The sequence below is a fragment of the Schistocerca cancellata genome, chromosome 5 (genome assembly GCF_023864275.1).
Source record: "Schistocerca cancellata isolate TAMUIC-IGC-003103 chromosome 5, iqSchCanc2.1, whole genome shotgun sequence".
Taxonomy (NCBI): Eukaryota; Metazoa; Arthropoda; class Insecta; order Orthoptera; family Acrididae; genus Schistocerca; species Schistocerca cancellata.
This window is the reverse complement of record NC_064630.1, coordinates 273,408,011-273,424,582: the sequence shown is the minus strand read 5'-3', so window position 1 is coordinate 273,424,582 and position 16,572 is coordinate 273,408,011. Positions and strand designations below refer to the sequence as shown.

Below are 16,572 nucleotides of genomic sequence, written 5' to 3'. Positions count from 1 at the left end.
GTTAACACAGAGAAAGGTATCAGTGATCATAAGGCTGTGACAGCATCTATGACGATGGGTTCTACAAGGAATGTTAAGCAGTCAGCATCAAATATTCCATGATGAGGACAAAGATGTGGAGAACAAATGGAAAAAATTCAAAGGCATCGTTCAATATGCCCTAGATGAGGATGCTCCAAGTTAGGTTTTAAGGGATGGGGAACATCCACCAAGGTTTAATAGCTGTGTTAGAAATGTGTTAAGTAAACAAAGAGTGCTTCATCTCAGATTCAAGAGAAGTAAAAACCTAGCTGACAAACAAAAGCTGAACAAAGCAAAAATGAGCCTAAGGAGAGCCACGAGAGAAGTGTTCAATGATTTCGAAAGTAAGGCGTTGTCAACTGATCTGAGTAAAAACCTTATGAGATTTTGGTCAAATGTAAAATCAGTAAGTGGGTCAAAATCATCTATTCATTCTCTCAGCGACCACACCGGCACTGAAAGGGAAGATAACAGGGAGAAGGCTGAAATACTGAATTCCGTTTTCCGAAGTTGTTTCACCATAGAAGATCATAACACTGTCCCTCCTTTCAATCGTGATGCAAACGTCGAAATGGGAGATACTGAGATGACCGATCGTGCAATTGAAAAGCAGCTACAATAGCCATAGATCTCTTGGACAACGAAAGGTACTTAACGAGTGGAAAAAAGCACAGGTCATTCCCGTTTTTAAGAAAGACTGTAAGGCAGATCCTCACAATTACAGACCTATATTGTTGACGTCGATCTGTTGTAGAATTATGGAACATGTTTTATGCTCAAGAATTATGAGATTTTTGGAAAATAGACAGCTCCTTTATAAAAATCAACATGGATTCTGCAAACAGAGATCTTGCGAAACTCAGCTTGCTCTGATCCTCCATGAGATCCACAGTGCAGTGGACAACGGCACTCAGACTAATGCCATGTTCCTTGACTTCAGTAAGGCATTTGACAGTGTCCCACATTGCCATTTAATGAAAAAAATACAAGCTTCCGGAGTATCGGAGCAGACATGCGACTCGATTCAAGATTTTCTTGCACATGGAACTCAATACATCGCTCTTAATGGAACTAAATCCACAGTGGTGTAGGTAATATCTGGAGTACCACAGGGAAGTGTGACAGGACCATTGCTGTTCACAATATACATAAATGATCTAGTAGAAAGCATCAGATGCTCCTTACGGCTATTTGCAAATGAAGCAGTTGTTTATACCAAAGTAGCAACGCCAGAAGATAGTTAGAATTTGAAACATGACCTGTGGAGAATCGATGAATGGTGAGACTCTGGCAGTTGAGCCTGAATGTAAATAAATGTAACATATTGTGCATACATAGGAAAAGAAATCCACTACTGTACAGCTACATTATTGATGACCAACAGCTGGAGACAGTGTCTGCCGTAAAATATCTATACGTAACTATTCAGAGCGACCGTAAGTGGAATGACCATATAAAACAGATAGTGGGAAAAGCAGACACAAACTTAGATTCATCAGAAGAATCTTAAGGAAATGTAACTCATCCACAAAAGAAGTGGTTTATAAGGCACTTGTTCACCCGATGCTCGAGTACTGTTCATCTGTCTGGGATCCCAATCAGATAGAACTGATAGAGGAGATGGAGAAGATGCAAGGAATAACGGTGCATTTCATCACGGAATCATTTGGCTGGCAAGAAAGCATTACCAAGATGCTAAACAAACTCCACTAGCAGATGTTACAAGCGAGACATTGTGCATCACAGAGAGATTTACTATTGAAATTTCGGGACAGCACTTTTCTGGAGGAGTCAGACAACCTATTATTTCCCCCCACATACATCTCGCATATTGACCATGAGGAGAAAATATGAGAAATTAGAGCCAATACAGAGACTTACCAACGATCATTCTTCCCATGCACTATTTGTGAGTGGAACACAGTTGGAGGGATCATATAATGATACCGAAAGTACCCTCCTCCACACACCATTAGGTGGCTTCCGGAGTATGATGTAGACGTAAAGAGGGAGAGGTGAGGAAAGGCGGAGAGAGGGGAAGGTAGGGCCGGGCAGAGGGAGGGGAGGTGGGAGCAGGCAGAGGGTGGGGGCAGGGGGGAACTGTCAGACAGAGGGGACAGGGGGAACTGGCAGACAAAGGGGACAAAGGGGACGGCGGGGACTGGCACACAGGAGGGAAGGCTGGGACAGGCAGGCAGGGGGGAAGGCGGGGACAGGCAGACTGGGGGGGGGGGGAAGGCGGGGACAGGCAGACTGGGGAGGAAGGCGGGGACAGACAGACCGGGGGCCAAGGCGGGGACAGGCAGACGGGGGGGAAGGTGGGGACAGGCAGACCGGGGGGGGAAGGTGGGGACAGGCAGACCGGGGGGGAGGCGGGGACAGGCAGACCGGGGGGGGAGGCGGGGACAGGCAGACTGGGAGGGAGGCGGGGACAGACAGACGGGGGGAAGGCGGGGACAGGCAGACCGGGGGGGAGGCGGGGACAGACAGACGGGGGAAGGCGGGCACAGGCAGACCGGGGGGAAGGTGGGGACATGCAGACGGGGGGGGGAAGGCGGGGGACATGCAGACGGGGGGGGGAAGGCGGGGGACAGGCAGACAGGGGGGGAAGACGGGGACAGGCAGACAGGGGGGGAAGGGCGAGGACAGGCAGTCAGGGGGGGGGGGGAGGAAGGTGGGGACAGACAGGCGGGGGGTGCAAGGCGGGGACAGGCAGACGGGGGGGGGGCAAGGCGGGGACAGGCAGAGGGGGGGCAAGGAGGGGACAGGCAGACGGGGGGGGAAGGCGGGGACAGGCAGACGGGGGGGGGGAAGGCAGGGGACAGGCAGACGGGGGGAGGAAGGCGGGGACGGCAGACCGGGGGGAAGGTGGAGTCAGGCAGACCGGGGGGAAGGTGGAGTCAGGCAGACCGGGGGGAAGGTGGAGTCAGGCAGACTGGGGGGGAAGGCGGGGGACAGACAGACCGGGGGGGGGAAGGCGGACAGGCAGACCGGGGGGGAATGTGGGGACAGGCAGACCGGGGGGGGAATGTGGGGACAGGCAGACCGGGGGGGGGAAGGTGGAGACAGGCAAACCGGGGGGGGGAAGGTGGGGACAGCCAAACCGGGGGGGGGGGAAGGCAAACCGGGGGGGGAAGGTTGGGACAGGCAGACCGGGGGGGGGACAGGCAGACCGGGGGGGAGGCGGGGACAGACAGACCGGGGGGAGGCAAGGACAGGCAGTCAGGGGGGGGAGGAAGGCGGGGCAGGCAGACGGGGGGGGAAGGCCGGGGACAGGCAGACGGGGGGGGGAAGGCGGGGGACAGGCAGACGGGGGGGGCAAGGCGGGGACAGGCAGACAGGGGGGGAGGCGGGGACAGGCAGACCGGGGGGAAGGCGGGGACAGGCAGACCAGGAGGGGGGGGTAGGTGGTGACAGGCAGACCGGGGGGGGGAAGGTGGTGACAGGCAGACCGGGGGGGAAGGTGGTGACAGGCAGACCGGGGGGGGAAGGTGGTGACAGGCAGACCGGGGGGGGAAGGTGGGGACAGGCAGACCGAGGCGGGAAGGTGGGGACAGGCAGACCGGGGGGGGGGCGGGGACAGGCAGACTGGGGGGGAAGGCGGGGACAGACTGACGGGGGGGAAGGTGGGGACAGGCAGACACGGGGGGGAGGAAGGTGGGGACAGGCAGACACGGGGGGGAGGAAGGTGGGGACAGGCAGACTGGGGGGAAGGCGGGGACAGGCAGACGGGGGGGGGAGGAAGGCGGGGACAGGCAGACGGGGGGGCAAGGCGGGTACAGGCGGACGGGGGGGGAAGGTGGGGACAGGCAGAATGGGGGGGGAGGTGGGGACAGGCGGACGGGGGGGGAGGTGGGGACAGGCGGATGGGGGGGGGAAGGCGGGGACAGGCAGACAGGGGGGGAGGCGGGGACAGGCAGACCGGGGGGAAGGCGGGGGACAGGCAGACCGCGGGGAAGGTGGGGTCAGGCAGACCGGGAGGGGGGGTAGGTGGTGACAGGCAGACCGGGGGGGGAAGGTGGTGACAGGCAGACCGGGGGGGGAAGGTGGTGACAGGCAGACCGGGGGGGGAAGGTGGTGACAGGCAGACCGGGGGGGGAAGGTGGTGACAGGCAGACCGGGGGGGGAAGGTGGTGACAGGCAGACCAGGGGGGGAAGGTGGGGACAGGCAGACCGAGGCGGGAAGGTGGGGACAGGCAGACCGGGGGGGGGGGCGGGGACAGACTGACGGGGGGGAAGGTGGGGACAGGCAGACACGGGGGGGAGGAAGGTGGGGACAGGCAGACACGGGGGGGGAGGAAGGTGGGGACAGGCAGACACGGGGGGGGAGGAAGGTGGGGACAGGCAGACTGGGGGGAAGGCGGGGACAGGCAGACGGGGGGGGTGAGGAAGGCGGAGACAGGCAGACGGGGGGGCAAGGCGGGTACAGGCGGACGGGGGGGGAAGGTGGGGACAGGCAGAATGGGGGGGGGAGGTGGGGACAGGCGGACGGGGGGGGAGGTGGGGACAGGCAGATGGGGGGGGAAGGCGGGGGACAGGCAGACCGGGAGGGAAGGTGGGGTCAGGCAGACAGGGGGGAAGGCGGGGACAGGCAGACGGGGGGGGGGAAGGCGGGGACAGGCAGACTGGGGGGAAGGCGGGGGACAGGCAGACTGGGGGGAAGGCGGGGACAGGCAGACTGGGGGGAAGGCGGGGACAGGCAGACGGGGGGGGGGAAGGCGTGGACAGGCAGACGGGGGGGGGGGAAGGTGGGGACAGGCAGACGGGGGGGAAGGCGGGGACAGGCAGACGGGTGGGGGGGGGGAAGGCGGGGACAGGCAGACGGGCGGGGGGAAGGCGGGGACAGGCAGACGGACGGGGGGAGGGGCGGGGACAGGCAGACGGGGGGGGGAAGGCGGGGACAGGCAGACGGGGGGAAGGTGGGGACAGGCAGACGGGGGGGGAAGGCGGGGACAGGCAGACGGGGGGGAAGGTGGGGACAGGCAGACAGGGGGGAAGGCGCGGACAGTCAGACGGGGGGGGGGGGTGGACATAATGAGGGGGGGGGAGAATGTAGACAGATAGAGGGGAGATGTGGACAGAGAAACGGGGAGGAGGATGTGAAGAGAGATACAGGGAGGATGTGGACAGAGAGAGGGGAGGTGGATGTGAAGAGAGAAACAGGGTGGATGTGGACAGAGAGAGGGGAGGAGGATGTGGACAGAGAGAGGGGAGGAGGATGTGGACAGAGAGAGGGGAGGAGGATGTGGACAGAGAGAGGGGAGGAGGAATTGCCCAGAGAGAGGGGGGGAGGATGTGGACAGAGAGAGGGGGAGGAGGAAGTGGACTGACACAGGCGGGAGGATGTGGACAGAGTAATGGGAGATGAGGAAATGGACAGTGGAGGAGAAATTGGGCAGAGAAGGGAGGAGAAAATGAACAGAGAGGGGAGGAGGATATGGACAGTGAGAGTGTGAACGAAGATGAGATGGACAGAAAGAGGGGTGTGGAAGGGATGTTTAAGAAATGGCTGAAGGAGATGTACAGGAGGAGAGAGAAGATGTACAGGAGGAGAGTGAGGAGATGTACAGGAGGAGAGAGAAGATGTACAGGAGGAGAGTGAGCAGATGTACAGGGAGAGAAGGAGGAGGTGTAGAAGGAGAGAGGGAAGAGAGAGACAGAGAGGATGGAATGAAGGAGACTGGTGGAGTGTGTAAAGCAAGAGCAGGTAATTGGAAAAGGAAGAGGGAGGGGAGGATATGGTTGGGGGGGGGGGGGCAGGTTTTTAACAGAGAGAGGGTGAGGATGATATGTGAAAAGACTCTGACAGAACAATCGCGAACCGGCAGTCTCAATCATCACTGTAGTTTCCTCACCACAAATTTTGGCATGCAAACGTATTCACGCATTTTTTACTTAGAACATTTAAAATCGATTTACCCAGTCTTCCTCTCATTGCCACTGCCTATATGTCTCTCTCCCACTGCCTCCTTTTTTACCATGGGCACCAACTCCCCCCCCCCCCCCCCCCCTTACCACTTCACCAGCAAGTCTCCTCTCTTCCACCATACCTGAGGTTCCCTTTAAGCAAAGAAGCACAAATAAGCAGAAGTTTTTGTGAAGATGGCAGAATGACAATTGAGGCAGCTGGTTCCCCACTTTTCTGTCAGATTCTTTTCAAGAGGAGCATATTTGCCTTTTTTATGTTTCAACAGGAACACTTTTCAACTGATTCCCTTCTTTTCCCAGCTACAACAGGGGGAGTTGCTCATACAAAACTAATTCTGTAAGTCAGTAAAGTCAAAAAAGATCAAAAGTATCTGGACGACACCTGACTGAAAATGACTTACAAGTTCGTGGTTAAAAACATCAATGTAGGCTTGTGCTGTGATGTTTGTTGTTGTTGTCTCCAGTCCTGAGACTGGTTTGATGCAGCTCTCCATGCTACTCTATCCTGTGCAAGTTTCTTCATCTCCCAGTACCTACTGCAACCTACATCCTTCTGAATCTGCTTAGTGTATTCATCTCTTGGTCTCCCCCTACGATTTTTACCCTCCACGCTGCCTTCCAATACTAAATTGGTGATCCCTTGATGCCTCAGAACATGTCCTACCAACCGATCCCTTCTTCTGGTCAAGTTGTGCCACAAACTTCTCTTCTCCCCAATCCTATTCAATACTTCCTCATTAGTTATGTGATCTACCCATCTAATCTTCAGCATTCTTCTGTAGCACCACATTTCAAAAGCTTCTATTCTCTTCTTGTCCAAACTATTTACCGTCCATGTTTCACTTCCATACATGGCTACACTCCATACAAATACTTTCAGAAATGACTTCCTGACACTTAAATCTATACTCGATGTTAACAAATTTCTCTTCTTCAGAAACACTTTCCTTGCCATTGCCAGTCTTCATTTTATATCCTCTCTACTTCGACCATCATCAGTTATTTTGCTCCCCAAATAGCAAAACTCCTTTACTACTTTAAGTGTCTCATTTCCTAATCTAATACCCTCAGCATCACCCGACTTAATTCGACTACATTCAATTATCCTCGTTTTGCTTTTGTTGATGTTCATCTTGTATCCTCCCTTCAAGACACCATCCATTCCGTTCAACTGCTCTTCCAAGTCCTTTGCTGTCTCTGACAGAATTACAATGTCATTGGCGAACCTCACAGTTTTTATTTCTTCTCCATGGGTTTTAATACCTACTCCAAATTTTTCTTTTGTTTCCTTTACTGCTTGCTCAATATACAGATTGAATAACATTGGGGAGAGGCTACAACCCTGTCTCACTCCCTTCCCAACCGCTGCTTCCCTCTCATGCCCCTCGACTCTTATAACTGCCATCTGGTTTCTGTACAAATTGTAAATAGCCTTTCGCTCCCTGTGCTGTGATAGTACCATGCAAAACAAGGGGCGCAAGCCCCCTCCATGAAAAACATGACCAAACCACAACATCACCGCCTCCGAATCTTACTGTTGGCACTACACATGGTGGCAGATGACGTCCACCAGGCATTCGCCATACCCACATCCTGCCATCAGATCACCACGTTGTGTACCATGATTCGTCAGCCCACACAACGTTTTTCCACTGTTCAATCGTCCAATTTTTATGCGTCTTACACCAAGCGAGGTGTCATTTGGCATTTACCGGTGTATTGTGTGGCTTATGAGCAGCCACTCGAGCATGAAATCCAAGTTTACTCACCTCCCGCCTAACTGTCACAGTACTTGCAGTGGATCCTGATGCAGTCTGGAATTCCTGTGTGATGGTCTGGATAGATGTCTGCCTATTACACACTATGACCCTCATCAACTGTTGTCGGTCTCTGTCAGTCAACAGACAAGGTCCGCTTATACACTTCTGTGCTGTATGTGTCCCTTCACATTCACTACCACATCGGAAGTAGTGAACCTAGGGATGTTTAGGAGTGTGGAAATGATGCGTAAAGATGTATAACACCGGTGACACCCAATCACCTGGCCATGTTTGAAGTCTGTGAGTTCCGCGGAGTGCCCCATTCTGCTCCCTCACTATGTCTAATGACTACTGAGGTCACTGATATGGAGTACTTGGCAGTATGTGGCACCACAATGCACAAAAATGTATGTTTTGGGGGCATCCAGATACTTTTTATCACATAGTGTATAAGGTTAACATAAAATTGTCCCCCATCCACAGAAAGTTCACACTATTTCACATAAAAAAGCACAATATTTTTAGGCTACAGCTACAGTCTATCTATAATTGGTGCTTGACTTGCAATACGAAGAATTTTGTAAGATAAAGTACATTTTGCATGGTGCTTATGCTGCCAGGTGGCATCACCAAATAATTTCCCAGTCAAGATAGCCTGTGTAGCCTGACATGCCCATTATACACAGATAACACTTCATAAAACCTTTATGATGTGTGCACTGTATCAGTTAAAACTAAATTTACATGAGCGACCAGATATTACATGCATCTTTTTACGTGCTACAGTGTGGTAAATTTGAACCTCTCGATCTCATTAATGGATAATATCATAAAAAGTTTCAAGGTTCCCCAAGTTCATCAACTTAAGAACGTATGATAAAAATTTTGATGATCTGCCACGAATAAAAATTACAAGACATGGTCATCCCCACAACTGGTACTTTTGATACCCAAAATCATATTTTATCTCACCTATTTTGATAATGGATAAATATTTCCAAAAATATGAAAATGGTGTTCGTAGATAAATTGCTAAACATCTACAGTTAAAATTTCAGACATGTGCTATGGTTAGTTATGTAGATAAATGCTAAAAACCACTTTTTGCAGAGAAAATATGGTAAAAATTTTGACAATCTCCACTATTGGCACTTTTGGTATTAAAAAAGTCATGGTTTTTCTGAGTTTTCACAGGAACTGGAAAAAATTCGAGTTTGTAAAGGAAATATCAATAAATATTTGGACACCAAATTTGTGACACTGATATCTACAACATACCCCGAGAAAAAATTCTCGAGGAACATGCTTTTTTTGGGCCAAAGATAGTAAGTACACTTCCCATTAATCAATAGAACTCAAGATATGACAGATTGAAAAACAGCATTTTCGTGCACAGCTTTTTGGAACTTACTGGTATAATGCATACAGGATGTGTATGTGTGTGTGTGTGTGTGTGTGTGTGTGTGTGTGTGTGTGTGTGTGTGTGTTTCAGGCATCACCTCCTAAACCACAAAAATGATTTCAACACACAGCATAAAAAATTATTATCAGTACTGTGGATGAAAAGGGGCTACCCTATCGACTTATTTTGTGTGGCAGCCTACACATCAAGGCCCCAGGAGGGGATAGACAAAAAGAGTGGGAAGGAGAGGGCGGAGAGAATGGGGAGAGGGAGAGAAGGGGGAGGGGGAGAGAAGGGGGAGGAGGCAAGGGGGAGGGGAAGAGGGAGCGAGGAGGAGAGGGGGACAGGACAGTGGGAGGAGGAGAGTGGGAGTGGGAGAGGAGAGTGGGAGGGCGAGAGGGGAGGGGGAGAGGAGAGCGGGAGGGCGAGAGGGGAGGGGGAGTGAGGCAGAGGGGGAAGGGGGAGAGAGGCAGAGGGGGAAGGGGGAGAGAGGCAGAGGGGGAAGGGGGGAAGGGGAGAGTGTGGAAGGGAGAGGGGTGAGGGACAGATAGGGGGGAGAGAAGGAGAGAGAGAGAGAGAGAGAGAGAGAGAGAGAGAGAAGAGGAGCAAGTGGGGTTGAGAGAGAGAGAGAGAGAGAGAGAGAGAGAAGAGGAGCAAGTGGGGGTGGGTAGGGAGAGGGGAACATGAGGAGGTGGATACAGAGAGGGGAGAAAGAGAAGCAGAATAGGGAGATGGATACAGGAGAAGATAGAGGTAGAAGAGAGAGACTGGGATGAGCAGAGACAGAGGGCGAGGAGGAGAGAGGCAGTGAGAGCGAGGAGGAGGGGGAGGAGGAGGAGGAGGAGGAGGAGGAGGAGGAGTGTGTGAACAGACAGAGGTGGAGGAGGAGATGTGCCGAGAGACATGGAAACAGACAGGTACAGAGAAGGGCAGGAGTGGGTGAAAGCAGATGGGTGCCGAACTGGATGGGCACAGAGAGGGAGGAGGGGCAGATAGGGGGGAACACATGTAAACAGAGGGAAGGAGGGCATGTGCAGACACAGGGCGAGGAGGAGGCGTGAAACACAGGGCGAGGAGGAGGCGTGCAGGCACAGGGCATGGAGGAGGTGTGCAGAGAGGGAAAGAGGAGACATGCACAGAGAGGGGAAGAGGAGATGTGCACAGATAGGGTAAGAGGAGATGTGCACAGATAGGGTAAGAGGAGACGTGCATAGAGAGGCTAAGAGGAGACGTGCACAGAGAGGCTAAGAGGAGACGTGCACAGAGAGGGGAAGAGGAAAATGGAAATGCCATGTGGCTAGAGCCTCGCATCAAGTAGACTGTTCGCCTGGTGCAAGTCTTTCTAGTTGACGCCACTTCGGCGACTTGTGTGTCAATGGGGATGGAATGATGATGATGATGATAAGGGCAACACAACACCCAGTCCCTGAGCGGAGAAAATCTCCGACCCAGCCAGGAATTGAACCTGGGCCGTAGGTATGACATTCTGTCGCGCTGACCACTCAGCTACCAGGGGCAGACAGGGGAAGAGAAGACATGCAGACTGTGGGGAAGAGGAGACATGATGACAGGGGGGGAAAGGAGACATGCAGACAGAGGGGAAGAGGAGACATGCAGACAGAGGGGAAGAGGAGACATGCAGACAGAGGTGAAGAGGAGACATGCAGACAGAGGGGAAGAGGAGACATGCAGACAGAGGGGAAGAGGAGACATGGAGAGAGAGGGGAAGAGTGGACTGGGGACTCAAAAGAAATAAATGTAGGAGGAGATGTACAGTGTGCGGAGAAGATGTGCAGGGTGTGGGGGAGAAGATGTGCAGAGTGTGGGGGAGGAGATGTACAGAGTGCAAGGGGCAGGAAGGGGTGGATTGGGAGAGAGGGATAGAAGGAGATGAGTGTGTCGAGATGGGAAGGAAAAGATAACACAGCAAGTGGGAGGCAGGAGGAAATGGACAGCAAGAGAGGTGCAAGAAGGAGACTGACAGTGAGATGTGGTGGAGGAGGTCTGAATGGATAGAGAGGGGAGGAAAGAGGAAATGGACAGAGAGAGGGAGGAAGATGGGGAGAAGCATGAGACAGGCAGAGGGTGTGGACAGAGATAGGGGCAGGACAGGGTGGATAAGCAGATGGGGGCCAGAAAAGGTGGATAAGCAGACAGGGGCAGGATAAGGTGGATAAGCAAATGAGGGCACGGAGGAGGTGGATAAGCCAAGTGGGGGGAGGTGGATAAGGAAATAGGGGGAGGTGGAGGTCGATAAGGAAATGGGGGGAGGTGGATAAGCAAATGGGGGCAGGAAGAGGTGGATAAGGAGATGGGACGGGAGGAGATGAATAACGAGAGGTTGGGCAGAGAAGATCGACAAAGAGAGGGATATTCAGGAGGATGACACAGATTAGGAACAGGAGAGGGAAGAAGAGAGGGGAAGGACGGGAGGGAGGAGAAGGGGGGGGGGGGAAGAGGAGACGGTCAAAGTGAGAGACAGAGAGAGAGTTGGGTTGGGGGGGGAGAAGGAGATGGACAGATAGAGTGGGAGGAATAAATGGACAGAAAGAAGGGGAGGAGGAGGTGGACAGATAGGTTATGGGATGATGAGAATAACAGATAGGAGGAGTATTAGTAGGATACAGTGAAGTTTGAGGATGAGATATGAGCAATACATGTGTGAAATGAGTATGCATCTGAAAATGCAGGAAAAAGACTAGTTACTTACATACGAAGAACCAGATTTTAATATTTCACATATTAAATTTTAAATAATGTGGAAATTGTTGGTTTTTGAGAGAGTTAATTACATTCTTCATTTCTGTAGTTGAGCAGAGTAATTACGCTTTGTTCATATGTATGTGGTGTTGGCACTGTTGTTGCATTGTTTTTTATTAAACTGTCAACTGCAATTTTCTGAGCTACTTCCAGGATAAATGTGTTGGTTTCCTGACTGTCTTCACTTATTATTTGGCTGTTTTTTAATAGCTATAACCTTAAATTTCTTAATGAGTTTTTTAGTTTTGCATTTCAACTATTACCCTTATAGATTTAACTTTATTATCTGAATTGTTGATTTCAGACATTATACAGGGGTCCTTTGATTTTTTTGCCACTATTCTTAAGATGTCACAGTATTCTTATGATATGAAATCAGTCCTACCAATGTATAGATAGGTACTTATACATGAATGAAAGTAACAAGAGCAGCTACTATAACTCAAAATGAAAATTCTCTCGAGACTGAATTACTGGTTGCTTCTTACCTTCAGGAGAAATGTCAGTACTGCCAAAAGTACATATTAAAGTACATACACTCCAATCTTTTGGAACTAATACTTCATTCCTCGAGTTTGAGTGACACAGCCTCCTTTTCAACATCTCTCGCTTCCTCTCTCTCCATTCCAAGGCAAGCACTATTAATTGCAATAGCTAGGATGGTGCAGGTCTTTCATATATGTATATCAGCAGTACTAACATTGTGAAGGCAAGTGATGGTCAGCAATTTTGCCTCATTATTTTTATAGAATATCTTTTCTGTGATTTTTGTAGGAAGGTCATAGCCTCTGATGGATGACAAGACAATATCAAACAAGTATTTTCTGTACAACAGCAGTTTTCAAGTAAATTTATAGTATTTTAACCCCTATGAAAGTTATGTATTCTAAATAACAGAAAAAGGTAGATAGTATTCCAAAGCATTTGAGAAGTAAGTTCAAATGTGCAGACAGTCACAGTGATTAAAAATAAAAAAATAGTTTTGCAGCAGGAAACTAGCACAATTTACTTATATTCTGCAGATATTTTCTGACTACCGACTTACACCCTTAAGCACAACAGTCACTTTGACATTCTCTGCATTTCAACGCAGGACTACTTACTACTACATAAATAATTATTGCTGCCTTATTTTTATTTCATTTTATTTTATTATCTTTACTATAGGAATAAGCTTTACGTATTGCTATTACCTGAGCCTTCAGATGTATCCAGGAGTGTTTTAACAACTTTACTGTTTGCCTGAAAGATGAGAAAAATCATACATAAATGTAAAAAAATAGAAGCTGTACAAAGTAAAGAGGAGAAATCTTATATAACAATGAGAAAACAATTACAACACTGAAAGATCTTATATAACGAAAAGGGATCAATTATATGACAAAATAAGTATTTATGAAAATTTTGGAAAGTTGTGGCTGAGATTTACAAATTATTTACAAATAAAGAAGATGACTCATTGAAAGGCAGAAGTGCTGCAATAGACACACAAACAAAAGGTAGAAAGCTTGCCTAGCTTTCGGAATGCGTTTCTCAGGTTTGTCGGACAATCGTGAACACCCCCCACAGACGCACACAACACACAGAGACATAAACCTGCCTCCCTACGTTGTGCTCCGTCGACTGCTAGCACTTTCCTGGCTCACAGCGTGTGTAATGGGAGGGGTGAGGGATGGAGAAAGGTGCGAGGCACGCAGGAGGTTGGAGGAAGCGTCTGGTGGCTTGTAAGAGATTGGGAAGCTGTCTGTAAGCTAGCTAGGGGTGCAGGTAGAGGAGACAGATGGCAGATAGCTGGACACACCATTTCATAGACTACATTGTGAGATAACAGTACACAACTAGCCGATGTGGGACCACAAATTGAGCAGGATACTGGGACAGGGAATGGTGTGACATGAGTGGGAGGGGGGAATGGAGGGACGGGGGTCGCAGTGAGTTAGCTTTGATTTAGGCCAGGAAAGTTATGAGATTGAAGCTCCCAGCTGCACAGCTTGGATAAGCTGCTAATGGTGGGGAGGATCAAGATGGCACGATTTGTGAAGCAGCCACTGAAATCTCACATGTTGTGCTGTGTTTTATGTTGTGCCATTGGATGGTCCACCATGTTTTTGGCAACAATTTGGTGGTGGCCATTAATTCTAGTTGATGGCTGGTCAGTTTTCATACCAATGTAAAATGCTGTGCTGTGGGTGCAGCAGAGTTGGTACATAACAAGGCTGCTTTCACACGTGGCCTGGCCTCTGATGGGATAGGATAAGTCTGTCATGGGACTGGAGTAGGTGTTGGTGGATTGGGCAGGTCTTGCATCTGGGTCTTCCACTGTGGTATGATCCCTGTGGTAGGGGATTGGGAGTGGGAATGGCATAGGGGTGGACTAGGATGTTGAGCAGGTCGGGTTGTCAGAATCTTGGATAGGATGTCCCTCATTTCAGGGCATAATAATAGATAATCAAAGCTCTGGTGAAAGACATGGTTCAGTTGTTTCAGTCCAGGGTGGTTCTGGGTGACAAGGGGGATGTTTCTTTGCAATTGATTCTTGGGATAAATGTGAGGATCAGGAGAGTGTGGAACATGGCACAAAAGATCTGTTTGTGAATTAGGTCTAAAGTGTATTGCCTGTCTGCAAATGCCTTTGTGAGGCCTTCAACAGACAGCACAAGGGAGTACTCATCAATGTAGATGTATGTACAATGGGTGGCCACACTGTAAGGCAGGGCATTTTTGGTGTGGAAGGGGTGGCAGCCGTTGTGTAGATTCCGTTGGTGATTGATGGGTTTATTGTGGTACGAGGTGTGGATTAAGCTATCTGAGGAGGACATTGATATCTATGAAGGTGGCAAGATAGGTGTAGGAGCAGGTGATGTAAATGGAAGAGAAGGTGTTGAGGTTGTGGAGGAATGAGAATAAGGTTCCTGGGCTTGGATCCAGATTATAAAGATGTCATCAGTAAACCACAACCAGACCAGAGGTTTGGGGTTCTAGGAAGCTAGGTATGTTTCCTCTAGGTGGCCCATGAAGAGGGTAGTGTAAGAGGGTGCCGTGTGGGTGCCCATGGCTGTGCCACGAATGTGTGTGTACACCTTCGCTTCAAAGATGAGGTAGTTATGGGTTAGGGCGTAGTTGCTTAGGTGTATGAGGAATGAAGTGGTGGGTTTGGAATCTGCAGGGTGTTGGAAGAGGTGGTGTTCAATCGTGGTGAGGCCATGGGCGTGAGGGATGTTGGTGTATAGGAAGGTTCCATCATCAGTGATGAGTAGGGATCCGGGAGGTAAGTGTTTAAGGATGGTTGAGAGCCAGTACAGGTAGTGGTTGGAATCTTTAATATGGGATGCTAGGTTCTGGGCAATTGGTTGGAGATGTTGATCAACGAGAGCCGAGATTCTTTCAGTGGTGGCACTGTAATCAGCCACAATAGGGCACCTAGGATTGTTAGGTTCGGGGATTTTGAGGAGCATGTAGAAGGTGGGTGTGCGGGCTGTTGTTGGGGTGAGTAGGGAGATGGATTCCGGGGAGATGATCTGGAAAGGGCCTTATGTTTCTTTCCTCTCGCCTTTATAACAAACTCTGCAACGACCACAACACATGCGGTCGCACACCCTGTAGTACTTACAGTGTCCGTTATGAGAGACACACACACAACTCCACATGCACTGCCACTCCCAATAACAGTTTGTTAAACTTCAAATAACTCAAAATCCACCCTCCTTCACATATCACTCCTGATCTGCCTGTGCCTTTTTCATTTGTATCTCTTACGCGTGATGACATATCTCCTTCTCCCGCTCCCTACAGTGAAAACACTTCTTTGTCACCAACCCCTCCAACACCCTGCCTGTCACAGTTCACACCACCATCTGACCGTGACCTTCCCACACTCCCACCTAACCATCCTCTGGTCACCTTCCAGAAATTCCTAACTTCCAACCTGGCCTCACCATCCTTCCCCAGGACCCCCCCCCCCCTCCCCCCAAGAACAACAACCTCTCAACAGAAGAAAGGACAGTCCTACACAACCTAAAAGCAGATCCTCACCTGATCATAATCCCAGCAGACAAAGGTTCTACCGCTGTTGTGATGAAGCAGACTGACTACCTGGTGGAGGGACTCCACCAGTTGTCCGACACCTCCACCTACAAGCTCAGCGGAAGTGACCCCACCCCACAAGTCTAGCATAACATCCAATCCCTGCTGAAACCCTCAGGCTCTCCCCTGAATCCACTTTCCAATTCACCCCAACAACAGCCCATACACCCCCCCCCCCCCCCCTCCTACATGCTCTCCTAAATCCACAAACCTAACAATCCTGGGCACCAAATTTTGGCTGGTTACAGAGCCCCACTGAAAGAATCTTGGCCCTTGCTGATCAACATCTCCAACCAATGACCCAGAACCTAGCATCCCACAAAGATTTCAACCACTACCTGCACCTGCTCTCCAACATCCCTAAACCCTTACCTCCCAGATCTTTACTCACCACTGTTGATGCAACCTTCCTATACAACAACATCCCTCATGCCAATGCCTATGGTCATACAGCGATTGAACACTACCTCTCCCAACGCCCTGCAGATTCCAAACCCACCCCTTCATTCCTCATACACCTAACCAACTGCATTTTAACACAAAACTAATTCACCTTTGAAGGTAGAGAAGCAAATTCATGACACAGCCATGGGCACTTGCATGGCACCATCCTATGCC

General features: G+C 50.4%; 1 protein-coding gene across 1 annotated transcript in view; it reads right to left on the bottom strand.

Annotated features, from left to right (window-relative positions):
- The window catches only part of LOC126188864 (uncharacterized), a 245,249-nt gene that overhangs the window by 80,040 nt on the left and 148,637 nt on the right, over positions 1-16,572 (bottom strand). Inside the window, exon 9 of the mRNA XM_049930512.1 lies at positions 13,065-13,113. Coding sequence (XP_049786469.1) covers positions 13,065-13,113 — 49 coding nt within the window. The remainder of the gene's footprint in view (positions 1-13,064; positions 13,114-16,572) is intronic.